General features: G+C 44.2%; 1 protein-coding gene across 4 annotated transcripts in view; it reads left to right on the top strand.

The window, feature by feature from the left end:
• Window positions 1-8,425: 8,425 nt before the first annotated feature.
• Window positions 8,426-27,041, top strand: part of Xpo6 (exportin 6) — a 98,822-nt gene continuing 80,206 nt past the window's right edge. For 2 of the 4 annotated variants that reach the window (XM_017312342.2, XM_017312341.2), the window contains exon 1: window positions 8,426-9,066. In XM_017312342.2, coding sequence (XP_017167831.1) covers window positions 9,064-9,066 — 3 coding nt within the window. In that variant the 5' untranslated portion in view covers window positions 8,426-9,063. The remainder of the gene's footprint in view (window positions 9,067-27,041) is intronic. The other 2 variants (NM_028816.3, NM_001311143.2) reach the window with 1 other exon arrangement.

Raw genomic sequence — 27,041 nt, 5'->3', positions numbered from 1 at the left:
AAATCAAAAACATCCATGGGAGACTGTGGGACTATACTCCTGCAGTAAGTCGATGGCCCAAACAAAATGGAGGTCACCCATGCTGAAATCCCACATCACTTTAGCTGTTCACCTGAGAAGCTGGGGGACAGGATATTGGGGAGCAAAGTTTCCTAACAGCCAAGTTTTGTCTGGCATGATGAGGAAATACTCTCTGCCCTGCTTTAACCTTTATAAGAAAAATAACTTCAGATGGCCTAGTCGGCCATCACTGGAAAGAGAGGCCCATAGGACACGCAAACTTTATATGCCCCAGTACAGGGGAACGCCAGGGCCAAAAAGGGGGAGTGGGTGGGTAGGGGAGTGGGGGTGGGTGGGTATGGGGGACTTTTGGTATAGCATTGGAAATGTAAATGAGCTAAATACCTAATAAAAAATGGAAAAAAAAACTTCAAAATGACCATTTCACTGTTTCTGTCTTAGTTAGGGTTTTACTGCTGTGAACAGACACCATTATCAAGGCAACTCTTAAAAGAACAACATTTTATTGGGGCTGGCTTACAGGATCAGAGATTCTGTCCATTATCATCAAGGTGGGAACATGGCAGCATCCAGATGGTCATGGTTTAGGAGGAGCTGAGAGCTCTACATCTTCATCTGAAGGCTGCTAGCAGAAGACTGGCTTCCAGACAGCTTGGATGAGAGTCCTAAAGTCCACACCCACAGTGACACACCACTCCAACAAGTCCATACCTTTTAATAGTGCTACACTTTGGGCCTGAGCATATATAAGCTACAACAGTTTCCTTCAAATTTTTCTTGCCTACGAAAATGAATATGTTAAGATAACGCTGAAAAGATAGAAGGCATGAGGACCTGAGTCCTAAAACCCATGACCAAAAGAAAAGGAAGTTGTGTTTCAGTATACCCCTGTATTCCCAGTGCTGTGGAAGCTGAGACAAGAGGGTCCCTGTACTTGCTGGCCAGCCAGACTAGCTTAATTGATGAGCTCCAGGACAGTAAAGAGACCCTGCCTCAAAGAAAGGTGAATTACATTCCTGTTCTCTGGCTTTTGTATATACACATGCACACACCTGCATAAACATGCATACCTCCTGTGGCGGTCTGAATAAAAATGCCCCCCCCCCCCCCCCGACTCATAGGAAGTGGCATTATTGGAGTGTGGCCTTGTTGGAGTAGGTATAGCCTTGGAGGAAATGTGTCAATGGGGGGGGGGGGGTTGGACTTTGAGATTTGAGAAGCTCAACCCAGGCCTAGTGGCTCACTGTCTCTTCTTGCTGCTTTTGGATCAGAACGTAGAATTCTCAGCTACCTCTCCAGCACCATGTCTGCCTGCATGCCGCCATGCTTCCCAACATGATGATTATGGACTAGAGCTGTCAGCCAGCTCCGATTAAATGTCCTTTATAAGACTTGATGTGGTCATGGTGTCTCGTCACAGCAATAAAATCCTAGCTAAGACACCTCCCAAAAGAACTCACACATATTTAAAATAAAAACTATGAAATCAAACTTCTCTGCCCTGTGACCATTGAGACAATTTTGTGTTATTGCATGAGGGTCCCTGAGTCTAGAATTGAAAACAAAGACCAGGTAATATTTTTTTTTTTTCCTTTTGGTTTTTGGAGATAGGGTTTCTCTGTGTGACCCTGGTTGTCCTGGAACTTTATGTGTAGACCAGGCTGGCCTGCAACTCACAAAGATCCTTTTCCTTTTCCTTCCTGAGTTCTGTGATTAAAGGCATATGCCACCACCACTGGTTCCAGTTAAGATTCTTAAAGGCCAGGAGATGGCTCAAAGTGTGTGGTGATTAGCAGAAGGCTTAATGTCCTTAGTTTGACCCTCAAATCCCACACAGTGGGAGGTCAGAGTCGTCGCTGGTACCATGAGAGTGGTGACACATGCACACACATACAAAATAGGTAACTAGATAAACTAGATAATTAAAAAAAATCTTTAAAATTTATTGTCATTCTGTCTTTTCTTTCATCCTTTTGATGACTATGCTATTGAAAGCTATACCCTGAGGTACACTCCGTGGTTTTGTCTTTTGACATGAATTGCATTATTGGCTCTCCAAATGTGACCTGTGGGCCTGAAGCATCACCATCACCTGGGAGCTTGTTTGGAGATATGAATTTTAGGACCCACATCAGATCTACTGAATAAGAATCAAGAGGAGTGGAGCAATTCCCATTTAAGGTTTGCAAGCCACTGGTTTGGGTGGGTGTGCTGTGACCTATGTGGCGGGGACACCTGGGGGCTCAGCTTTGCTGCTCAGGAGAGCTTCTTGACAGGATCTCTTAAACCCAGCACTTTTGGAGCTGGAGAGATGGTCCAGTGCTTAAGGATACTTGCTAGAGAACCCAGGATCTGGTCCCAGAACCCACACGGCAGCTCACTACCACAGAGTTCCAGGGGATCCATCACCCTCTTCTGGCCTCCATGCTCGTCTCTGTATGCAAATAGAACACACAAACTCCGGCAGGAACAGATATATAAACAAGTAAAATTTAAAATAAACAAACCGCAGCACTCTATTTGGTAAAGCAGGTTAGAGACTAGAGCAAGAGTCACTACATACTTGGCCCTCTGGGGCTTTTGCAATTGCTGCTTCCTTCTCTCCATTTTCTAACTCGGTGGTTCTCAACCTTCCTAATGCTGTGACCCTTGATACAGTTGTTCCTCATGCTGTGGTGACCCCAACCATAAAATTATTTCATTGCTTCTTCATAACTGCAATTTTGCTACTATTGCTGTAAATCTCTGTGATTTCCAGTGGTCTTAGGTGACCCCTATGAAAGAGTCGTTCAATCCCCAAAGGGATTGAGAACCACCATTCTATCTCCACCCCTTGCTTCCTTCATAACACTCCTTCTTACACAGTCAACTTATTCTTTTCTATCTATCTATCTATCTATCTATCTATCCATCCATCCATCCATCCATCTATCCATCATCCCACCCATCTATCTATTTTTGAGACAGGGTCTCTTCTATATATTCCTGGATATTCCTGAACTCACTGTGTAGATTAAGTTGGCTTCAAAACCATAGAGATCCTCCTGCCTCTGCCTTCTTAGTGGTAGAATTAAAGGCCTGTGCTACCTATAAAGCTCTTTTTTAAATGAGCTGTTAGAAATAGCTTTTGCTAAAAAGTACTTCTCAATTTGAGCTACAGGAAAACTAAGTTAAAAGCCTGGCATCTCTGTCTTCATTTTGTACTTTTAGGTCTCTGTTGTTTTTAGGTCTCTGATGTCCTGTTCCAGAAGTGAGTCTTCCCCCTCCAAACCTCCACACCTGCACTTACCTTGGGTTCCAGGAAAATCAGAACTGACATAAACACCTTTAAGACAACAAACTGAAATGACCAAGAAGCAATCATAAGCCTCAAAGGACAGACCACTCCCCAGATGAGGGCAATTATCTGTGATGGCTGGGTTGCTCCCAGAGGGAAGACATTATCACCAGGGAGGCAATTCCTTTCTCTAGTGAGGGCTGAAAGTCATTTCTTCCAACCATGAAGAATCAGGACTGCTAAGATCCACCGGGCTCCACCTTGCCAAGACTGCCTATTTGCACGCTTCATGTCTTTCGCCCCATTCTTCTATTGAAATCTAAAGCTCACTCAGGTGTTTGAAAGATTGGTGAGACCTCATTCAGGGTTTCACCAGACCACTTTCTCTGTCCCTTCTCCTAAGTGTGACCAATTATGTATCCCAGGACAGCAATGAGTGTGGCTCGACACAAAATTGTACACTTATTTATCATGAGGTTTCTTTTGCATGTTTTGTTTGTATTTTCATAGTGTGGTGCTCAAGCGTGAACTTCATAGATGAAAGCTTCATGCTGGAGTGCAGTGGGTGCTGTGCTCTATATGGTGACCACTTTCACGCCTTGGTAGTAAACACAACCTTAATTCCAGCACTAAGGAAGCAGAGGCAAGAAGATCTCTGTGAGTTCCAGGCCAACTGAGATAACATAGTGAGACTCTGTCTCAAAAAGACAAACCCAAACCTAGACCTTCCTGTTCTGATGTCAGCATACCAGCAGCTTTGACTTAATCTCCTCTCAGTACTTCTTTGTCTCTTTAGTTGGCTTATTAGAGGGGAAAAAATGTCACCCCCTCCCAATCACCTTGTTCAACATCTGTAATAGGCTCTAAGAGTCCATTTATGGGGTTGGATGGATAAAGCAGGAAGCAGGAGAGAGTGAGGTCTTTTGGATGGGGATAGCATGAGGACAAGATGTAGCCATGAGTGTCTTCTGGTTTCAATGGCGGATCCATCAGGATTTATCACAGGAGGATTGAGATTTAATAAGGCTTACGAGATTAGGATTTTAGTTGTTGCACCTAATGATTGAATTACTGTCATTTCTGAACTAAGTTTGTGTTGTGTTTTCCTTCATGTGGTCGTTTGTCCAGGTTCCAGAGAGAAAGGTACGGTGACACAGCGTGGGTTTGCCTGAGGTGCACCACGAAGGCTGTGGGAGATTTGAAATGGACCCCCCCCAGGGGGAAGTTGGGGAGTTGGGTGGAGATGTTTTGGGAGCTCCGGACCAGAGAGTCTCCACAAGACAAAAACAGGTCAGCTATTGCCCACCAGTGCATGGGCAGCCAGGTTGCCAGGGCAGAGAGTTGTGTGGGAACGTGCCGGTTTTATTTTATTTTTTAATATTCCCCACAACAGGTGTTCAACATCCTTAGTCATCAGGGAAATTCAAATCAAAACAACCCTGAGATTCCACCTCACACCAATCAGAATGGCTAAGATCAAAAACTCAGGAGACAGCAGATGCTGGTGAGGATGTGGAGAAAGAGGAACACTCCTCCAGTGCTGGTGGGATTGCAAGCTGGTACAACCACTCTGGAAATCAGTTTGGCAGTTCCTCAGAAAATTAGACATAGTACTAGTGGAGGACCCAGCTATACCACTCCTGGGCATATACCCAAAAGATGCTCCAACATGTAATAAGGACACATGCTCCACTATGTTCATAGCAGCCTTATTTATAATAGCCAGAAGCTGGAAAGAACCTAGATGTCTTTCAACAGAGGAATGGATACAGAAAATGTGGTACATTTACACAATGAAATACTATTCAGTTATTAAAAACAATGAACTCATGAAATTCTTAGGCAAATGGATGAAACCAGAAAATACCATCCTGAGTGAGGAAACCCAATCACAAAAGAACACACATGTTATACACTCACTGATAAGTGGATATTAGTCCAGAAGCTGGGAATACCGAAGATACAATTCACAGAACACATTAAGCTCAAGAAGGAGGAAGACCAAAGTATGGATGCTCTGGCCCTTCATAGAAGGGGGAACAAAATACCCATGGGAGGAGATACAGAGACAAAGTGTGGAGCAGAGACTGAAAGAAAGGCCATCCAGAGACTGCCCCACCTGGGGATCCATCCCATATACAGTCACCAAACCCAGACACTATTATGGATGCCAACAAGTGCTTGCTGACAGGACCCTGATATAGCTGTCTTCTGAGAGGCTCTGCCAGAGCCTGACAAATACAGAGGTGGATGCTCGAGGCCAACCATTGGGCTGAGTGTAGGGGTCCCGGAGGAGGATATGGAGAAGGGAATGAAGGAGCTGAGGAGGTTTGTAGCCCCATGGAGGGAGCAGCAGTGTCAACAGTCCAGATCCCCAGAGCTCCTGGGGACTGAACCACCAACCAAAGAATACACATGGAGGAACCCATGGCTCTGGCCAAATATGTGGCAGAGGATGGCCTTGTTGGACATCAGTGGAGGAGAGGCCCTTGGGCCTGAGGGTGTTCGATGTCCCAACGTAGGGGAATGCCAGGGTGGGAAGATAGGAGTGGGTGTGTGGGTGGGGGAGTACCCTCATAGAGGCAGGGGGAGAGGGGATGGAGTAGGGGGTTTCTGAAGGGGAGACCTGGAAAGGGGAAAACATTTGAAATGTAAATAAAGACAATATCCAATAAAAAATTAATTTTCAAAAAAACCCAACAACCTTACTGTTTTCCAAAAGGGAAGGGGGGAATCAAATTGTAATCCTGTAACTGTAAAACTCCATCTGGACAATCTCTAAACTAAACTATTTAGGAGGGTGAATTATGACAGGGTCTTTATGGTCCAGGTTGGTCTTACGGTCATATCAATCCTTCAACCTTCCAATTGCTGGGGCTCACAGTCATGAGCCTCTATGCCTACACCAAGCTTTTTTAAGTTTATGAGAAATAATTCCAAATTTCTCAGACAGACCACCTTCTCCCCTTCCCCCTGCCCCCAGCTTCTCTCTCTTTCACATTTTCATATTTGCTGGGGGAGACAGTAGAGAAATTACAAAATGACTGCTCCATTAGGGGGAAGGGTTTTATTGTTAATAAAAAAAAACATCCAGGGGCTGGAGAGATGGCTCAGTGGTTAAGAGCACTGACTGCTCTTCCTAATGGTCCTGAGTTCAAGTCCCAGCAACCATGTGACAGCTCACAATCATCCGTAGTGAGATCTGACGCCCTCTTCTGGTGTGTCTGGAGACCGCTACAATGTACTTACATATAAGAATAAATAAATCTTTTTTTTTTCCTTTTTTTTTTTTTTTTTGAAAAAGAGAGAAAACATCCAGAGGCCCCTGAAAGATTCCAGAGCAGAGAGAAAAAGTAGATAGGAGATGGGCAGGGCCATCTGGAGAGGAGAGAGTTGGGGAGACAGGGAGGAGGGGGTGGAAAATCATTAAGTTATAAGGTGGATGCGTAGGTGGGGGTGGGAAGCAGCCATGAAGTTTTAGGGTAGAGGGAGAAGGTGAGAAGGGTCAGGATGCTAGTGTGGAATCTTTGAAGTGAGTAACAAGTACTTGTGAATAGGGACCTCAGCAGCCTGGAGGCCACGTGGATATGCTGATAAGTGCCATAGCTATAAGTCAGTGGAGAGCCAGGTGTCCCTTCTGCCAGAAGTAAGGGAAAGGACTCCTTTTGGGGGAATAGGAACTTGTTTCACAAGTTTCCTAGGAATTCTGGCTTTTATCTAACACCAGAATTCCTTCTATAGTCCATCTTGAGCTCATTCTGGATATGTGGACTGCCTGAGACCTAATGTGTGTGTGTGTCCCTGTGCAAGCATGATACTAGTGTGGTCAAAAGACAACAATTTGTGGTAATTTATTTTCTCCTTCTTCAATTGGGTTTTGTTTTAGTCACTGTTTTATTGCTGTGAATATATACCATGACCATGACAACTCTTGTAAAAGAAAGCATTTAATTGGGGGCTTGCTTCCAGTTTCAGATGGTCCGTCTATCATCATGGCAGGGAACAGGTCGACATGCATGGTACTGGAACAGTAGCTAAAAGATACATCTGATTCACAAAAGGAGACTGGGTTTGCCATTGGCTTTTTTTTTAAATGTTTATTTATTTATTTATTTATTTATTTATTTATTTATTCTATGTAAGTACACTGTAGCTGTCTTCAGACACTCCAGAAGAGGGCATCAGATTTTGTTACAGATGGTTGTGAGCCACCATGTGGTTGCTGGGATTTGAACTCAGGACCTTTGGAAGAGCAGTCGGTGCTCTTAACCACTGAGCCATCTCACCATCCCTGCCATTGGCTTTTGAACTCTTTTTTTTTTTTTTCTGAGACAGGGTTTCTCTGTGTAGCCCTGGCTGTCCTAGAACTCACTCTGTAGACCAGGCTGGCCTCGAATTCAGAAATCTGCCTGCCTCTGCCTCCCAAATGATAGGACTAAAGGCAAGCTCCACTACTGCCCGGTGACTTTTGAACTCTTAAGGCCCACCCCGAGTGACACACATTTTTCCAACAAGACCACACCTAATCATTCTAATCGGTTTCAAATAGTGCCACTTCTGATGACTAAGCTTTAGATATGGGATAGGCATTCTTATTTAAACCAGTACAGGTTCTGAGGATTGAACTTAGATTGGGTTGTCAGACATAGTGGCAAGTACCTTTAAAGGCTGAGCCATATCCCATAAAAACTTATTTTATTTACATGCATGTTTGTGTACCTATATATGTGTATGCTATGTGAGTATGGGTGCAGGTGTCTCCAGAGTCCAGAAGAGGGTGTTGAGTCACCTGGTGTTGGAGTCTGGAATTAGGGATGAAGCCAATTTAGATCGTGACACTAAGTGTTTCAATTTCATCCTGTGACACTTTCTGGTCCTAGGACCCAGAACTGTGGACTGAATGAATAAGATCCCAGGAGAGCACAGACCAGCATCGCCGAACTTCTAGTCCGGTGTCAGGGTCCGGAAAGATGCTCAGAAAAGATTTGCGGAATGAATGAGTGAAAAGAAACGAAAGGGAAACCTTTCCTTTACCAAAATGGCCGCGTGTCCCTTTACCAACGCGGCGGTCCCTGGCCTCTTGGGCGGGGACGTGGTGGGCGGGGCCAGTGAACAGTCAGGTGCGGCCCCGCCCTCCTCTGCCCTCACTTGATTCCGGATTGGTCCGGTTCCAGCGCCGCAGCAGGCCGCGGGCTGAGGGGCCGCCTGGTGCTCGCCACTTCCGGCGCGTTGGGCTGTTGGCAGAGGGTGGCCGCGAGGGGCGAGCCGCGGCTACTGGTGGCGCGCAGGGATGCGGAGGGAGCCCGCCGCGAGGACAGAGGTGGCGAGGACAGCAAGGGCCCGCGGGCCTCTCTCCTGAGCCGGCCGCGCCGCCCAGGCCCAGGCAGCCTCTGCCCCTTCAGTCTCGGCTGAGGCCCGTCGCCGCCTCGGGCCGCGGAGGCCGGGGAGTCCCTGCCTGGGCCCGCAGCCTCCCTCTCGGGGGTCGGGCCCAGGCGGGGGGCCTCGTGTAGCCGCCTCTGAACCCCATTTTCTGCTTTTGCGTTTCCCCGGGGTGGGCCGAGGTCTGGATGAATCGCTTCGGGGGGTCCCCGAAGGGGCCCGTGTGCTCCTTTTAAAGGTGCCGGCGGGGCCCGGGTAGGGAACCGGTTGTCTTTGCATGGGCGGGGGACTCCCCGAGCCTGCCGGGACCATGACCTGAACTGTGCGAGCGGGACACGACGGATCCCAAGAGCTAGCTCACCTGAGCCATCCCCTTCCCGGCCAGCATGGTGAGTGGGTCCAGGGACCGGGTTGGAGGGGTGGCAGTGGGCCTCAGAGCAGCTGAGCCATCTCTTCTTCCCTGAGGCGGGGAGAGGCGCGTGCGAGCCTGGCCGGTGACACATGCGTGCAGGGTGTGCAACCGGCTGTACGCTCCCATTGCCCCCACCCCCACCCCCACTGGATGTCTTGAGTAGCGCCACGGATACAACCCCCTGCCTCACTGTTGGCTGTGCCCTTGTGCAGCAAGTCGTGATTATCAGTATCATTTATTTATTGATGGCATACTGTGTGTCATTTCCTTTGCTAAGTCAGTGGTATGTATTTTGTTAGTATATCAACCCCCTGATTGGAAATGGGGGATACTTGAGGCAAGAAGCAGTTAATTACTCTGCCCAAGGTCAGTTGACTCTTTTGGGTTAGTAGCACTATTTGAACATAAGCAATCTGTTATAGAACTGGCTGGATTTTTGGAGACCATCTGTCCAGCGGTAGGTTTGCGTTTGCAGAAATCTAAAGTAGTATTTGTAGAGGTTACTGGTTACGGATACAGACGATGGCAGAGTCAGCAGTGGGGTCTTTGGACATCTTGGTTGCTGTTCTTTTTGTTTTCTGCTCTGGCCTTTTCCTTGGAAAACTATGCATACTTTCAGGTCCCACTAAAAAAAACCTCTCTGAAAGGAAAATACCTCCTCTTCTTGCAGGCTTTTTAGCTTTTCCATAGTCCTTGGGGTTTGTGTACTCAGAGCAGTTGGTTGAGTGCTTGTCTTTTGCCATTTTAATGTTTCTGAGCCTTATCTGCCCATCACAGTAGGCAAGGTGAAGTTAGTCCTCTGATTCTTTATCTGCCTCAGTTTGGCATCTAGCCCATGATGAGTGAGTGCCCAGCCTGGGTTTGAGCACTGATCCCCCCCCCCCCCCCCCACACACACACACACATTGCCTGGCGATTAGAGGTGTATTGAGATGTGGCTGGTGCACCTTTTTAATGCACACATCAGACCAGACTGTCAAACTCTTAAGGGGTGGGAGGGTGGGTGGGGTACATAAAGTCCTGGTTAGTGGAAAGAGGTTGTTCTAAGGCACTCACTTTGTCCTCCTGGGTTTACAACCAAGCTGGGTAAAATACACCATTAAAGCTGAGCAGCATGGTATGATTTGTGCTATATATGGTGTGTGTGTTTGTGTACATACTAGACAAGGTGACAGATTTGTTGAACTTCAGTTTGTTTCCTGATCTATACAATGTACAGACAAGAATTTTCCAAAAGTAATTTAAAGATAGGAAACATATATGAATCCCACCCCTTCATTATAATTTTATGAAATGTTTGAATTTAAATATCCCCACTCCCCCCAGACAGGGTCTTCCTGTGTAGTTGTCTCTGGCTGTTCTGCACTCAGTACATAGACCCGCCTGTCTCTGTCTCCTGAGTGCTGGCATTAAAGGTGTGGGCCACTGTACCCAGCTGAAAGTTTGAATTTTTGAATTGTGATAAGGTACACTTAAGGACTTAGACTAATTTTCAGTTTTCTGACATGTACATTTCTGTTGTGTAGCTCTCATGGTTTATTTACATCGCCACGGAATTTCATCTCCCCAAACTAAAACATGGTATCATGACATACTGACCTTGGTCCCTCCTTTAGCAGTTCCTCTCCTGTCCCCTGGTCTCCAGTGTGTCTCCCTTTCTGTCTCTATCCTTCTGATCTAATCTTCCTACTTTTTTTTTTTTTAAAGATTGATTTATTTATGTATATGAGTACACACTGTAGCTGTACAGATGGTTGTGAACCTTCATATGGTTGTTGGTTGTTGGGATTTGAACTCAGGACCTTTGAAAGCGCAGTCAGTCCTCTTACCTGCTGAGCCATCTCTCCCCCCCCCCCCCCTTTTTTTTTTTTTTGGTAGAAGAGTCTTCTCTCCTATGACTGGCACATTTCACTTAATGAAGTGTCTTCAAGACCCATGCACGGTGTTGGTGTGCAGGCTTTCCTTGCAGTCTTCGAGTGTGTGTGCCATGTTTGCTTGTCCACCCATCCATCCCTTGGTGCTTGCTTTGTTTGTGTCCCCCTTTGTCAGTTGTGAGTAATCTGCGGTGAGAAATAGAGTGTACAAATCCTTAAATCCTTTGGCTGGCTGGCTTTCTTTCTTTCTTTCTTTCTTTCCTCCTCCTCCTCCTCCTCCTCCTCCTCCTTCTTCTCCTTCTCCTTCTTCTTCTTTTTTTTTTTTTTTTTTTTTTTTTTTTGGTTTTTTGAAACAGGGTTTCTCTGTGTAGCCTTGGCTGTCCTGGAACTCACTCTGTAGACTAGGCTGGCCTTGAACTCAGAAATTCACCTACTTCTGCCTCCCAAGTGCTGGGATTAAAGGCATGCACCACCACTGCCTGGCTTTGGTTAGTTTTCTATAGCCTTCATACTCTACACCCTAGAGAATGTAGATATGAGATACACAGATAGTGTCCTGCCCTCAGGGAACTTAGCTTGTTGCTGGGATAGAGTTTTCTGTACGGTAGAGCTATCAAGTCATTCATGTGCTTAGTTTCATCTAGTTGGCAGTAATTAGGGCATTACAAGCATGATTACCTTCGAGGAATTAATTGTGAAGCTTTTGATTTTGTATGTAGACCTCAACTTAAGCATGCAGGGGATAGTTACTGTGGGTGTGAGACTGATAGGATCTTCTGTCAAGACCCTAATGGTTCTTCTGTTGTTGTTTCAGGGGAGGAAGGTCAAGAGATTGGGTGCCATCTTTGTTTGCTAAGTCAGGAAACTATTGCCTGACTTGTGTCTGACAGGACGAGGGCCTTTCTTGGGGATCACAGCCCTTTACTTCAATAATTCTTTTCCTCTTCATTTTTACAACTCCAAAACCTGTCGGGGCTTGAAGGGTGGTTGTGTACTAGTCAGGCCTTTGAACTAAATTGCCCAGATTGGCTTAGAACTCCTGTCCCCTTTGCCTTCTGTGGGGATTATAGACCTGTGTCACCAGGCCTGGCTACATTTGGACTTAGGGTAATTGTTGATCTAAATGTAAGTGTTTGAAATGTCTTTTTTTTTTAATAGTAGACTGGCATAACAGGTAAAAACTACATCTCTGACCAGGTGTGGCCCTAGCACCAAAAAGAGAAGAACAAAAAAGTTACTCTTTAGGAGTAATGTTATCTGCTTGCCTTGGAGGGGAGTGAGTTTAGTGGGGAGATGAGTCACGGTCAGATAACTAGAGATGGTGATAAGATTAAGTGTAAAAGATTGCTGGGTGCAAAAAGCATTTGCCCAAAGAATGACTGATTGAGATTAAGGGAACTGGGAGAAGGGAGGCTTCCTAGAGGGTGTGTTTGGATCTCGAGGATAAGGGAAGAGAAAGGCCTTCCAAGTAAAAGTGCTTGTGGGGAATGGACACCTGGGTCCTTGGACTTTCTAGGCTTTGAGCATTACCTACATGCAGCACAGTAATACACCATTTCTTTCATCTTTAAGACCATTTTTTCCCTTTTTGAGATGGTCCAAAAAGCCTAAATTGGCCTCAGACTCCCAATCCTCTCTGCCTTGTCCTCCCAAATGCAGGGATTCTTGGAGTCTATCACCATGCTCAACCTGGCTAACATATGTCATGTTAAGGAAGCATCAGCTAGACTGATTGTCTTATGGTACTGACTTCTGTGAGGTAGCTGGAGAGAGTGATGTATAGGATCTTCCTTGCTAGTTGGGGGAAAGTTTCTAGTACTGTTACCGTAGAATAACTGAGATTTCCCTTGAAGGAAAATAACCCATCTGCTGTGCCAAGATTTCATTGGTGAGAGAACCAATAGATTAACACTGTCTGTAGGGTGTGTCAAAGGCCTGCTCTTGAATGTGCAGTTCAGAGTGGCCCAGAATTTACTATGGAGACCAGGCTAGCCTCAGTCTGCCTGCTTCCTGAGTGCTAGGTTTAAAAAGGTGTGTGCTACCATGCCCTGTGAGAATTGTCATTTTAAAACCTCTTAAATGATTACAGAATTAATCAGTGAAGAAAGGTAAAAAGCAAAATTGATTTGGGAAGCCTTTAACATGGAGACTGGGAATAATTACAAGCTTGAATCAGTTAGCGATTTGGATTGCTAGCCATGAAAGGTTAAAAAAATAGTTGACAGATTGGCCTCATACTGACAAATACTGGATTTAGCTGTGTTTGTAAGGAGGCGGGGAAGCTGATTGGCACCTTGGAATACAAGGTCGACTTGAAGATTTTTAGATAATTGAACTATGGTGTGCACATTAAGTTACGGAGAGCTTGCTGGTATAGGTAGAGGTGAGAGGGAGTTACTCAAATGTAACTGCTTCTTTGCTTTTTTTCTTCCACCGTGAGGATTGAACTCCGCTTCAGGCACATTAGGCAACCACTACCATATAGTGGAGCTACACTCCATACTCTGCCTCTGTTTATTTTAGACTTCCACTCGCTATTTCTACATCATTCATTGTATAACCCATTGCACATTGACTTATAAAGGCATTCTTAGTATTTTATTTTGTCCAAGGTTCTTGAAAAGCAATTATTGTACATATTTATTGGGTACAGTGTGATACTGTGTTCAGTTAGCATGTTACCTCATAATTACCATTTCTTTGTAATGAGAATATTCAAAATCCTATTCTGTAGTGATTTGAAATCAATACATCAATAAATTGTTAGTCAGCAGGCAGACTACTTTTTAAGACCACCTATAATTGTAGTGTGTTGGGTTCAATGTAAATATCTCAATGGCACGTCTGTAGTCTGAAGAGGCTGAGGCAGGAGTCTTGAGTTTGAGGCCAGCTTGGGCTACATACTATTCTGTTTAAAAGCAAAAAATAGACACCACAACTTGTTTTTAGTCTTTATGCTTTTCAACTACTTGTGGTCCTTGGTATCTGCTGTCTCCTTTCCTTTTCTTTTTTTCTTTTTTTTTTTTTTTTTTAGACAGAGTTACTCTGTGTAGCCCTGGCTGTCCTGGAACTCACTCTGTAGACCAGGCTGGCCTCAAACTCAGAAATCCACCTGCCTCTGCCTCCCAAGTGCTGGGATTAAAGGTGTGCACCACCACTGCCCAGCTTCCTTTTCTTGAAGTAATTTTTTTTTGTGTGGCTCCCTTGTATCTATGTGTCTTTCTCCTTTTTATTAGAAAATATTTATTTTTAAGGCTTGTGTTTGTGTGCATGTGAGTGCGGGTGCACTTGGAGGCCAGAGGTTTTGGATCTTTCAGGAGGTATGGAGGTTGCCAGCCTCAGTATGGATGTTGAGAATCAGGTCTTCTGGAAGAGCGGTGCATGCTCTTAACTGCTGAGCCATCTGTCCAGCTTTGCTATTACTTTCTTGATTTAGTCTCCCTTGCTTTTTCCTGCCTATGACTGTAGTTGTGACCTGTGTATCATAGAAACTAAACCTTCTTTGGACATGGATGTGCACCTTAGCGTGCTGTGGGCATCAGTTAATACCATCTAAACCATCTCTGTCATCTCTCCTTCAGGGTAATGCTCTTTCCCCATGGCCTAGTTCTCTTAATGATGACCTCATTCATCCACTGTGCATGCTTAATGTTGAGTCATAGTTAACTTCCTCTTCTGCTGTACCTGTTGATGGTATTGCCAATATGTTTGTGTCCCAATTCTGGCCTTCTCATCTTGTTTGGTTGGGTCAGGTCCTCAGTCTCTGTTTTGTTTTTTTTTTTTTGATTTTTATTTATTATTATATGTAAGTACACTGTAGCTGTCTTCAGACACACCAGAAGAGGGAGTCAGATCTTGTTACGGATGGTTGTGAGCCACCATGTGGTTGCTGGGATTTGAACTCTGGACCTTCGGAAGAGCAGTCGGGTGCTCTTACCCACTGAGCCATCTCACCAGCCCCTCTGTTTTGTTTTGTTTTTAATATTTTTTGTATTTTATTTTTTAAAGATTTATTTATTTATTTTATGTATACGAGTACACTGTACCTGTACAGATGGTTGTGAGCCTTTATGTGGTTGTTGGGAATTGAATTTTAGGACCTCTGCTCACTCCGGTCGATCCCACTCATTCCAGTCCTAAGATTTATTTATTGTTATATTAAATACATAACAAAGATATTGTAGCTGAATTCAGATGCACCAGAAGAGGGCATCAGATCTCACTATGGGTGGTTATGAGCCACCAGGTGGTTGCTGGGATTTGAACTCAGGACCTTCAGAAGAACAGTCAGTGCTCTTACCTGCTGAGCCATCTCGTCAGCCCTGTTTTTTTTTTTTTTTTTGTTTGTTTGTTTTTTTAAAGATAGGAACTTGGAGTGCTGGCTGGACTCAAACTCAGGATCCTCATGCATGAGTGCTGGGTTTACAGGTGCTCACCCCCACACCAGCTTTGTGATAGTGCTAAATTGGCAACTTATCACACTTGAGAGTCACCCGGGAAGAGTCTCTGGACAAACCTGAACAGACCTGGGATTGTTTAGATCAAGCTGGTCAGTGGACATATCTGGGCGGTGATTGTCCAGCCTGCTGTGCCGTTCCTGGGTTTGTGTCCTCCAGTGTCCTCCAGGGAAAGGGAACTGAGCAAAAGGAGCATGGGTGCGTTCATTTCGTCTCTTCTTGACTGTGTGTGTGTGACTAGCTGCTTTGTGCTTCTGTCCTGACTACTCTGAATTAGAAACCAAATGCCCCAGATGCTTTAGTCAGGTTTTTAGTCACTGCTACAGAAATGAAGTAGGGTAGCTGTTCCAGCTCCCAGGTTCTCCTTCCATCAGTCTGCCTAAATCCATTTTGCTACAACCACTCAGCCAACTATAAGGTGCCTCCTGACATAATTCAGAGCAGTGCTGAGGGAGGTTCCCTTGGTTCTGGGTTTTTAGTTGGGCAGGGTAGTTGGAAGCACATGGGCTTTGGATTGATTCCCACAGGTAGTTTGACTTTCGACTTCTCAGTAGGGGAGAGGATGATGTATTAGATGCTAAAAGTGATGGACCTAGAATGTCTTTTAGACTTCACAAATCATACGTCATTCTCTCCTCATAGCCTCCCACCATCAGTCGCAGAACCCTTGGCACACACTGGCCTTTCCTTCCTTCTCTCTCATGCTGCCTCTGTTTCTCTTTGACATTTTCTTTTTTTTTTCAAGGTAAGACCATGATCGATACCACCATAAAGTACCACCTTTTTGAGGTTTTCTAGGTCATTAGTTTAATATCTGTCACCTTTGATTTTAGTGGGTTTTTTGCTTTTATTTCTTTCCTATGTACTAGTTAAAAGGCTGTAGCCTTGCAGTAAGTGTCAACAGTTGAGAAGGTTGGAGCCTCCTTGCCACTCCTTTCTGTTGCTGTGTCTAGTAAGGTTCAGCATATTTGGACACTTGAATGAGGAGTGGTAGTTTGTAAGCTTTTGCCCTGGGCAGGTGGACATGTGCAGGACATGAGTGAGGGGAGTTAGAACTAGTGCGTTGTGGATCATGTGCTGAAGCACTGGCAGCCAGAGTGAGGGTAGACAGGGAAGGGGACAGGTTTAGAGGAAGAGAATAGCTTCTTTTTCTTTTTCTTTTTTTTTTGGTTTTTCGAGACAGGGTTTTTCTGTATAGCCCTGGCTGTCCTGGAGCTCACTTTGTAGACCAGGCTGGCCTCGAACTCAGAAATCCGCCTGCCTCTGCCTCCCAAGTGCTGGGATTAAAGGTGTGTGCCACCATGGCTGGCTAAAATCATTGTTTGTATTTTTTTTTTTTAAAGATTTATGGGCTGGTGAGATGGCTCAGTGGGTTAGAGCACCCGACTGCTCTTCCGAAGGTCCAGGGTTCAAGTCCCAGCAACCACATGGTGGCTAACAACCATCCGTAACAAGATCTGACTCCCTCTTCTGGAGTGTCTGAAGACAGCTACAGTGTACTTACATATAATAAATAAATAAATCTTTAAAAAAAAAAAAAAAGATTTATTTATTATTATATCTAAGTACACTGTAGCTGTCTTCAGACGCACCAGAAGAGACGCGCGTCAGATCTTATTAAGGATGGTTGTGAGCCACCATGTGGTTGCTGGGTTTGAACTCATGACCTTTGGAAGGGTTAAGTGCTCTTACCCGCTGAGCCATCTCTCCAGCCCTAGCTTATTTCTTACTTATATTTGGTGATAGCCATTGTGTAGGGCTCTACTGCCTCCTCATTTAATCTCTCTGTCTTTGTTCTGTGTAACTATTACTGTTCCCAATTTACAGTTGAAAAAGATAAGGGCCTTGGCTCAGGGAGAGTAAGGTTAATAGCTTGTCTACAGTTACATGGTGATTGACAGAGCCAGGTTTCAGAGCTGGTTCCAACCCCCACAGCCATGCTGTACACAAGATTGCTAGATTTCTATAGTACACATTTCCTGAAAATGTAGACTGTTCTAGAAAAACAGTGCATCTTGCCAGCTGAACTTAAAACCTGAGAACATTCTCTCTCCATAGTGGCTAGGTTGAGATGGTCAAATCTTCCAGCATCTTGTCTCTGGCTATCCTATAACATGGGATTGAGGAAGTGTGAGCACTGAGGACCCCATGGTGCACATAATGGATGTTCACAGGGAGAGACAGGTGCTTGCCTTCAAGTTTTAGTTCAGATAAGCTTATTAGGCTTAGCATGTACAGTAGTAGTTTGCCTCCTCTCCCTCCCTCCCTCTTCCTTTTTTGAGACAAGGTCTTTTTGTATAGGCACAGTTAGCTGGAATTCATTGTTGCACCAGCTGGCTTCAAACTTGGATCAGTTCTCCTGCCCTCCCCTCTCAATGCCACTGTGTTGGATTTGGTAGGCTCATTTTCACAGTTAACAGTGACCAGCAGCCCTGGTGCAGGGCTCTAGCTAAAGGTAGCCAAGGGATGTTTTGTGGTTTGAATGAAGGTAGAACAAAAGATCAGTGCTTTGTAAATTGGCTAACCAGTCCTGGGAAGCTTTCTCTCTTCTTGTCTCAGTTATTGTTTTATTGCCATGAAGAGAAACCCCGACTAAGGCAACTTTTAAAAGAAAACATTTAGTTGGGGCTTATAGTTTCAGAGGGTTAGTCCATGGTATGGCGCTGGAGCAGTAGCTGAGTAATTGGTTTACTTCCCAATTCACAGGCACTGGGCAGAGAGAAAGTGAGAGACGGAGGCTGGTATGAGCCTCTAAAATCTCTGAGTCCACCTCCTTCACCAAGGCCATGCCTCCTAAGTCCTTCCCAAACAGTTCCATCAACTGCTGATCAAACATTCAAGCATAAGAGCCTATGGGGGCCACTCTCTCATCCAAACCACCACTTCCCTCTTTTCTTTCTATTAGAGTGTCAGCTGTATACATTCCTTAAAGTGACCACATGCTCATTAAAACGAAAACTCCAGGAAGTATCAAAAAGTACAAAGAAGGTAGCAAAAAAAGGAGAGTAAGTACCTAAAATCAGTATTTTTGTTTAAAAAGTGGTAGTGATAGTTTTCGCTCTTGTTTTCTGTGCTTGTCATTTGTTCTTATGTAGGGATGCATGTGTGCCCCTGCATATGGTAGGCAGAGGACAACCTTGGGCACTGTTCTCAGGGACCCTTCTCCCACTTACTTGTTTGGAACTCATCTTGGCCAGGTCGGCTATCTTGCTATTAGGGACCCACTTGTCTGCTTGCCCATGTTGTAATTAAACATGTGTGCCACAAGCATGCCTTGCTTCTTGTGTGCCTGTGTGTTCTGACAATTGAACTCAGGTCTTCTAAATAAGCTATCTTCCTAATCTGCTTCTGATTTTTTTTTTAATAGTATAGAATAGAGTTTATTAAGGGCATGGGGAGGGGAGTTAAGAGGGTAGTAGAGGTAGAGAAAGGCAGAGAAAGGAGGGGTAGGAGAAGGGGAGGGGGAGAAGTGAAGAGAAGTAGAGGATTAGATGCCAGTCATGAGCACTGGGAGAGAGAGCGGGAAGGGAGTGGGGAGAGGGTGGGAGCAGGAAGGGAAGGGCAAGAGCAAAAGAAGAGCAGAGAGCAGGAGCAACCTCCTGCTTTTGAGACAGAGCCTTATTATGTATAATAATGAGGCTGCCTTTCAGCTAGGCCTCCTGCCTTGTCTCTCATGTCATTATCATACAGAGTATGTTACCATGCCTAGATATGTTGACTTTTGGGGGAGAGCATTATAATAGTTAAAAGATACTGCCACTTGGGTTAAAAAACAACCCTTTATTTTGAAACAATTGCGTGTTCACAGGAAGTTGCAAAACTGGTGCAAAAAACCTTGTGTCTACTTTACCAGGTGCCTAGGTCATGTCCAAACCAGGAGATTAGTAACATTTGATGTTTACCAGTTATTATTGTGTATTTGTTCACTTATCTATTCATGGGTGTGCAAGTGTATACATTTTATGTATATGATTGTGTAGAGTCCAGAGGTTGATGCTGGGTGTTTTTCTTAATTGCTTCCAAATCTTATTTTTTTGAGACAGCACGCACCTCTCATTGAACCCAGGGCTCACATACTAGGCTAGTCTGGCTGGCCAGTAGATTCTGGGGAATGCTCTTGTTTCCACCTCCCACTGGTGAAATGAAACATGCACGTTGCTGTGCCTAGTGTAGTGATTTGAATGAGAATGGCCTCCATATACTCAGATTTGAATGTTTGGTTCCCAATTTGTAGTCTGTAAGAAAGATTAGGTCCTGTTGGAGGAGGTGTGTCACTGGAGGTGGGCTTTGAGATTTCAAAAGCCTACACCAGGCCCACTCTTGGTCTCTCTCTGCCTCCTGTTTGTGGATCAGATGTAAGTTCTCAGCTGCTTTGTTAGCAGCACCATGCCTGCCTTCCAACTGCCATGCTGTCTGCCATGATGAGCATGGACTCACCCTCTGAAACTGAACTAGCCCCCAATTAAAGTTTTCTTTTATAAGTTGCCTTGATCATGGTGTTCACAGCAAAAGAGCAATAATACTAAGACACCTGGCACTGCCCCCCACCCCCTCCTCCTCTTTAATGTGAGTCTAGGTGCTGGAATGTGTGATGTCTGTAATTATTTCCTAATAATGAAAGTTAAGAAGTAGACCAAGTATTGTCTATGGACGTTGGGGATCCATTCCAGCAAGGCTGTAGAATCACACATGCATCTGGCTTGCAGCAGTTAATAGTGGAAGGGGAAAGGTGAACAGAAGCTTTGATAATTTTAGATTTTCCTGCCAAGTTGGTGCCACACACCTGTGATCACAGGATTCAGATGAGGTAGGGTGGTCTAGAGTTCAAGGCTAGTTGAGTTCAAAGCCAGCCTGGCTAAATTGGGTTTCCTAAAAGAGATGGTTGCAGTTTGGATTTCTGAGCAGATATGGGAAGTATCTAGGCAGAGAGTTTGGGGCATTTGGTTGAGGCACATGGTACAGCAGGTACATGTGGAGTGGGGAGCCAGACTGTTTATTGATGTTCACATTGGATGAATGGAAGTGTGGAATGAGGGTTTTGCTAGGCAGTACAGGTGTTGTTTGAGGGTGTGACCTGGGAAGGGAGCCCTCATCCTCATGAATACTCAGAAAATTATTCATCTGAGTTCTTCAGTCTGCTTAGAAGAAGAAAATTAAGTGATCTGTCAAGGATTTGTTTATTTTAGGTATTTTTTTTTTGAAGATAATTTTAGATTTTAGAATAGTTCTAAAGTCAATGAGGTTATCTGTGTGCTTCTTTATAGAGTTACCAAAAACAAAAACCAAAGCCCTGCAGGAAGCACCCTGAGAGTTGATTTGTGACCACCTCAGTTTTTGCGCCATTTTTATCCTAGTACTGACGGGCAGTTGAAGCTGGTGCTGCTTATAGACTCGTAATATCCTGCTACCCCTTGATTTTGCTCAGTAGTTACTCTGATTGCAAGTTATTTTGAACTCTAAAATAATTGATAGCTTTCTTATTTTATTTTTTAAATAATTTATTTTTATTTTATGTGTATTGGTGTTTTGCCTACATGTATATTTGTGTGAAAGTGTCAGATCTTGGTGTACCCAACAGTTGCGAGCTGCCATGTGGGTGCCGGGAACTGAGCTGGGTCTTCTGGAAGAGCCGCCAGTGCTCTTTACCACTGAGTCATCTCTCCAGCCCTTGATTGATAACTATTTAAAAAAAACAAGAAATTACTACCTGTATGTTTGTTTCCTTGTCTTATTTTCTATTTACTTTCTGAATGGTTGCCTTTGCACTGTAAATGCACTTTTCCCATTAACAGTATAGTAGAAGTGGGTTTTCAGATTGTTAAATGTCTCCCAAGTATTTACAATGATTGTATAGCATTGCATTGCATGAATTCTGAGGCAGTTAAGATTTTTTCCATAATAAACAATGTGTGATTAATATCTTTGCAAAAAGCCTTTTCTGAATATTAGGAGTTGCTTTAGGACAGATTCCCAGAAAAGCTCAAGGGTAGGGAGACTCCCTCCACCCTTTCTCATAAACCTTTTATTTTGGGATAATTCTAAGTTTAATATGCACATTTTAAAGACACTTGATTATGTCTTCCAGAAAGGTTATGGCAGCTTATTCTTTCCAGCAGTGTTTGTAAATATCAATGGCATTGGTAATCTTAAGGAAGTACTACTAGCGCCGGGCAGTGGTGGTGCACATCTTTAATCCCAGCACCTGGGAGGCAGAGGCAGGTGGATTTCTGAGTTCCAGGCCAGCCTGGTCTACAGAGTGAGTTCCATGACAGCCAGGGCTATACAGAGAAACCCTGTCTCAAAAAAACAAAACAAAACAAAACCAGTACTACTAGCAAAGGGTGTAGTGGCGTCTTAACTATTCCTCAGTATTGTGTGCATGTAGGAAAAGTTATTTTGGGTTAGAGTTTATTTTCTGTTATAGGAGTAGTAGTGCGCTCTCTCTCTCTCTCTCTCTCTCTCTCTCTCTCTCTCTCTCTCGTTTTGGAGATAGATCTGTCAGTAGCTTGGGCTAGCTTTCACATCACATCTTCCTGTCCCCTTCTCAAGCGCTGACTTACAGCTGGACATACCATCATGCCTGTCTTAAAACTTGACGTTCTAAAGTGTGCCAAATTCAGTGACATAGGACAAGAAGTGCAGCTCACTAGTAGAGCACCCATCCAGCATGCCCCCAGTTCAGTTTTCAATACCACAAAAAAACAACACGTGACATTGGGTACATTTGAGACGTAGAGTTTTCATCACTCTAGAGGAATTCCTGTACCTACTCAGTTTTGTCTGTCTATCTCCTCCAAGCCCTTGGTTTTTGTGTCTATGGATATGTTTGCTATGAATACTTTATATAAATGAAACCATACAGTATGTGACCACTCAGTCTCTTTCTCCCTCCATGGGGTCTTGCTTATGTTGCCTAGGGCATCAGCTTCCCAAGCACATAGAACTACATAAGTATTTTTTTTCCTAAATCATGTAAAAGATGGTTTATAAGATTACATTTGTGCCAGTCGGTGGTGCTGGCACTCAGGAGGCAGAGGCAGGCAGATCTCTGTGATTTGGAGAATAGCCTGGTTTACAGAGTGGGTTCTAGGACAACCAAAGCTATACTGAGAAACCCTGTCTCAAAACAACAACAGAAAAGATTACATTGAATCACACCTATGTATTATAGTCAGAAGATGGGTAATCTCTTTGGTAGCATTCTGGAATTCTGGAGAATTGGGCAGGCTGCCTCAGGCTGTACCATGAGGAAGAAGTAGTTTTTACAGTTAACCAGTAGAGGACTAATGACTGTAGGGTCTGAGATAAGAAGGAATCTGAGACAAGGACAAAGGTGGCTTTTGAATGAAATGGCAGCACTTTTCATGCTGGGGATAGTTAGGAATCTTGCAGATAACACCCCTGGTTCTGTTCACACAGAGTTGTGGGCATGTGCTACCATTGATACACTTTGTCTTTAACACCAGTCAGTGACTGTAAATTTGAAGGGACTGAGCATGGCTCTGTGAGTAAGGTGCCTGTCACTGAGCTTGACTGAGTTGGTACCTAGGAGTGCATGGTGGAAGGAGAGTGGAGTGCCAATAGTTCAGTATTTTCTATATTGCATAAGCTACTCTGATGTCATTATCTTGACTTGAAAGCCTTAACAGATATGACTGAGCATTAATAGAAATATGAATATTAGATCAGTGCTGAGTATAGTCAGAGGAACAAAGTGGTAACAGCTTTGGGACATTGTCTTCATAAAAGTGAGTGACAAGGCTGGGGATGTACAGTGATAGAGCACTTGCCTGGTATATGTAAGGCCTTGGATTCAGACAGATGAAATAAGATGCAAGTGTTCACATGAAGTTTGTATAAAAGAAATCTGTGGTAAGGGAGAGATTGGTCCTAACCAACTTTGCACACTGAGGTGTACTTCTGATTGTCTTTCATATCAGGGTGCTCTGGAAGCATGCAGGATTTCCTCAGGTTACCAGGAATCAGTGGATTGGCTCTAGTTTGTCTGTTTTACTGTCATGCTTCTCTCTCAGTGGAAGCACTGGTGCTCATCAAACCTGCTGGTTTGTGTAGACAGCTTCTTTCTGTATCCTTTATTTTGCTGTGGTCTCATTTAGGGGTAGCCTTTAGTACCACATGCTGGAGGAACAGTTGAACATATTCTTCTGGCCTGCTTGTCCTTTGCTCAGGAGTGATTTCTCCTTCTGGCATACTAAGGAAAGCACCACATGTGGGTCTACTTCTGCCAGGTATGTAGTCCTGCATCCTTGCTGAGGTAGAGCTAGCCCTTTCCCCTAGCCTTGCGGGTGGGTTAGTAAAACAGTTCAGAATGAAGAGGAGCAAGAAGAGGAGGAAGAGGTAGACAGCACTGCCAATAAGAACATTTGACTTTGACTTGTACTTTGGATCTTGAGATAGAAAGCCACTGGGTAGAAAGGACGTGGTTATGTACCTCAGTTCACACCAGTCTGTAGACCATCTGGAGGCTTCTGCCAAAATCAGGCAGGTGCTGTTTTAGTTGTTCAAGTGTGATGTCTGGTAACAGTTTAGGATGAAAGTTGTCTTAGTCAGGGTTTCTATTCCTGCACAAACATCATGACCAAGAAGCACTTGGGGAGGAAAGGGTTTATTCAGCTTACTCTTCCACATTGCTGTTGATAACCAAAGGAAGTCAGAACTGGAACTCAAGCAGGTCAGGAAGCAGGAGCTGATGCAGAGGCCATGGAGGGATGTTCCTTACTGGCTTGCTTCCTCTGGCTTGCTCAGCCTGCTCTCTTATAGAACCAAGACTACCAGCCCAGAGATGGTACCACCCACAATGGGCCCTCCCCCCTTGATCACTAATTGAGAAAATGTTCCACAGCTGGATCTCATGGAGGCATTTCCCCAACTGAAGCTCCTTTCTCTGTGATAACTCCAGCCTGTGTCAAGTTGACACACAAAAAAAACTAGCCAGTATAAAAGTGTATGGGCTTTTACAAAAGAGGCTTGCTGTTAGGACACTTGGTAACAACAACTGAAATTGCTTGTACAGGAGCAATATTGTTGGTAGGTTTTTTTTTGACATACAGTGTGATCTGCATCTTTGGTGATCTGCTAAGTCACATTCATTACCTGATTGCATTCAGTGCAGTGCCAGCTCATTTATCTTCAGACACTTGGAGCAGAGCACTTGTGTGGAGGAACCATCACTGTGTCGGAGCTCTGGCATTCTGCTCTGGGTCTGACTTCACTAATAACTAGGTAACTGTGGGCGAACAGCTTTATTTTCCTTTTTGCTGATGCAAGGTTGCACTTGCTGTTCACTGTGGCTATTTTTTCTGTCATAAGATTCTTATCTTGCTTTAGAATTTCTGGATAGCATCTTTGTTTCAGTATTCTCAGTGTCATTGAAATGACATGTTGGTACACGTCTGTCTTCTGAGATATGCATATGTGAAAGAGAAGCAGATGTGATGAAGAGAATGCCTGTTGGTGATGCCTTACTAATTTTGGACAGTTTTCTTGCAGAATAACTTTTTTATCATTCTTTTGCCTATCTAATTGAAGCTCTCTGGGAGACATTTGTAATGTTTAAGCTGTGTAATCCCCCCCCCCCCAAAAAAAAAAAAACAAAAACAAAAACAATGGGTGAAGATGTACTTGGCTTGGATAAGTTCATCTTTTGTCTGTTAGACTCCTTACCCTTTCTCATTTGCCAAGTCATCTTGGAGCAGTGAGAAGCAAGGTGGAAGATAATGGTCTACTAGAAGATTAAAAACCTGATTAGTGGGCCTGGCTCAGCAGATAAGAGTCCTGACAGCTCTTCCAAAGGACCGGGGTGTTATTTTTAGCACCTACATGATGGCTTTCCAACCACCTGAAACTCCAATTCCAGAGGATCTGATGGCCTCTGTGGGCACTGCATGCATGTGGTACACAGACATACATACAGGCAAAACACCCATACACATGAAATAAAAATAAATAAAGCAAGCAAACAAAACACCGTGTTAGTGCTTGTTTTGGCAACATATACATTAAAATTGGAGTGATAGGGAGAGTGTCTTGACTCCTGTGCAAGGAGGACATTGCATTCCCAGAGCATTCCATTTAAAACAGTGCCTTTTTAAAGGGGCTGGAGAGTGCTTATCAGCTCTTGCTGCTTGGTCTTCCTCAGGACCCCAGTTCAGTTCCAGCACCCACACCAGGTGGCTTACAGTTGCTGAAAATTTCAGTCCTAGAGGATCTGACACCCTCTTCTGTTCTTAGCAGGCACTCTGTCTGTGTGTGTGTATACAAAAACAATAATAGTAGTCTTCAAAACAAAACAAAACATCATCCTGTGGACAAGAAAGATGGCTCAGAGTTTAGGAATACTTGCTGCTCTTGTGGAAGAACCAGGTTCAGTTCCCGGCACTCACATAGTGACTCACAAATGCCTGTAAACTCTCGTTTCAGAGGACTCGACACTGTCTTCCGGCCTTTGTGGGAACCAGACACAAATATGTACATTCATACACGGAGGCAGAACACACAAAAATCAAAATGAGTCTTAAAAATCACCTTGCTAACGCTAGGCATGCTTGTGCACACCTGTAATTCTAACGCTTGGGAGGCTGATGCAGGAGGACCATGTGTTCTAGGCCAGCCTGGACTGCATAGACTATGAAAACAAATTCTAGCACTAGGGAGACAGAAGCAGGCGAATCTCTGAGTTTGAGGCCAGCCAGGGCTACATAGTGAAACTGTCTTAAAACAAACACCCCCAGACAAACAAAATGACCCTTGCTAATTGGAAGTTATTTCCAGCTAAGAGAGATTGCAAAGTAGTAGATTGAAACAAGCCTGTTAACACTTTGATGTTTGTGTTATGGTTTGTCTTTCTCTGTCTGTCATAGGCACATGTATAGATATGCTTTGACAGAGGAAGATACCTGATAACAATCTCTTGCCTCAAGAAGTATACCTGTGCATCATACACTTGAATACACCCATGCATCAAACACACACAGACACACACACACACACACACACACACACGCCTCTGCAAGTCACTATTTTAGTGTCATCAGTAGGTCCAATGTAGCTGCTTCCCCTGTAGTTCAGGGTCCAATCTGGGTTCAGGTGTAGCATTTGCTTATTATGAGTTTTTAGTCCACTTTAGGTTTGTTAATATTATTTTTCAAAACATTATTCTGTGCATTGGTAGCTAGTTAGTTGCTCTTGTTTTTATGTATTGTTCCCTAGTACATAGGCAGTTTTCCCAGTAGAAAATGTATTGTTCTCTGTCTACAAAGATGTTTACTCTAGTTAGTCCCTATGAAGATAGAATATGCTACCTTGACTTTTATCAGTCCTGCAGTGGGACTAGTGAAGCTTTCTAGCTCAGACCCTTGGCATTCTTTCTGCTTCTAGCTTGATTCTGATCAGTAGCAATCTGATCTCTTCTGATCAGGAAGAGAGAGACTCTAATGGGGCACTTTGTATAAACCTAAGAAATACTAGAGGGGTGTTTTGCCTGCTCTTGTCTTTGTGGAAGTTTAATCTGAGGCTGAAGAGTGGATTCAGATGGGCCAGAATGTTTATTTTCATTAGATATTAAGGATCCACGCAGATTCTGTCTAGTCATGTCTGTAATT

Source organism: Mus musculus, chromosome 7 (genome assembly GCF_000001635.26).
Source record: "Mus musculus strain C57BL/6J chromosome 7, GRCm38.p6 C57BL/6J".
In the NCBI taxonomy this organism is placed as follows: Eukaryota; Metazoa; Chordata; class Mammalia; order Rodentia; family Muridae; genus Mus; species Mus musculus.
Note: the sequence above shows the minus strand (reverse complement) of the source record. Positions and strands in the feature narration are given on the sequence as shown.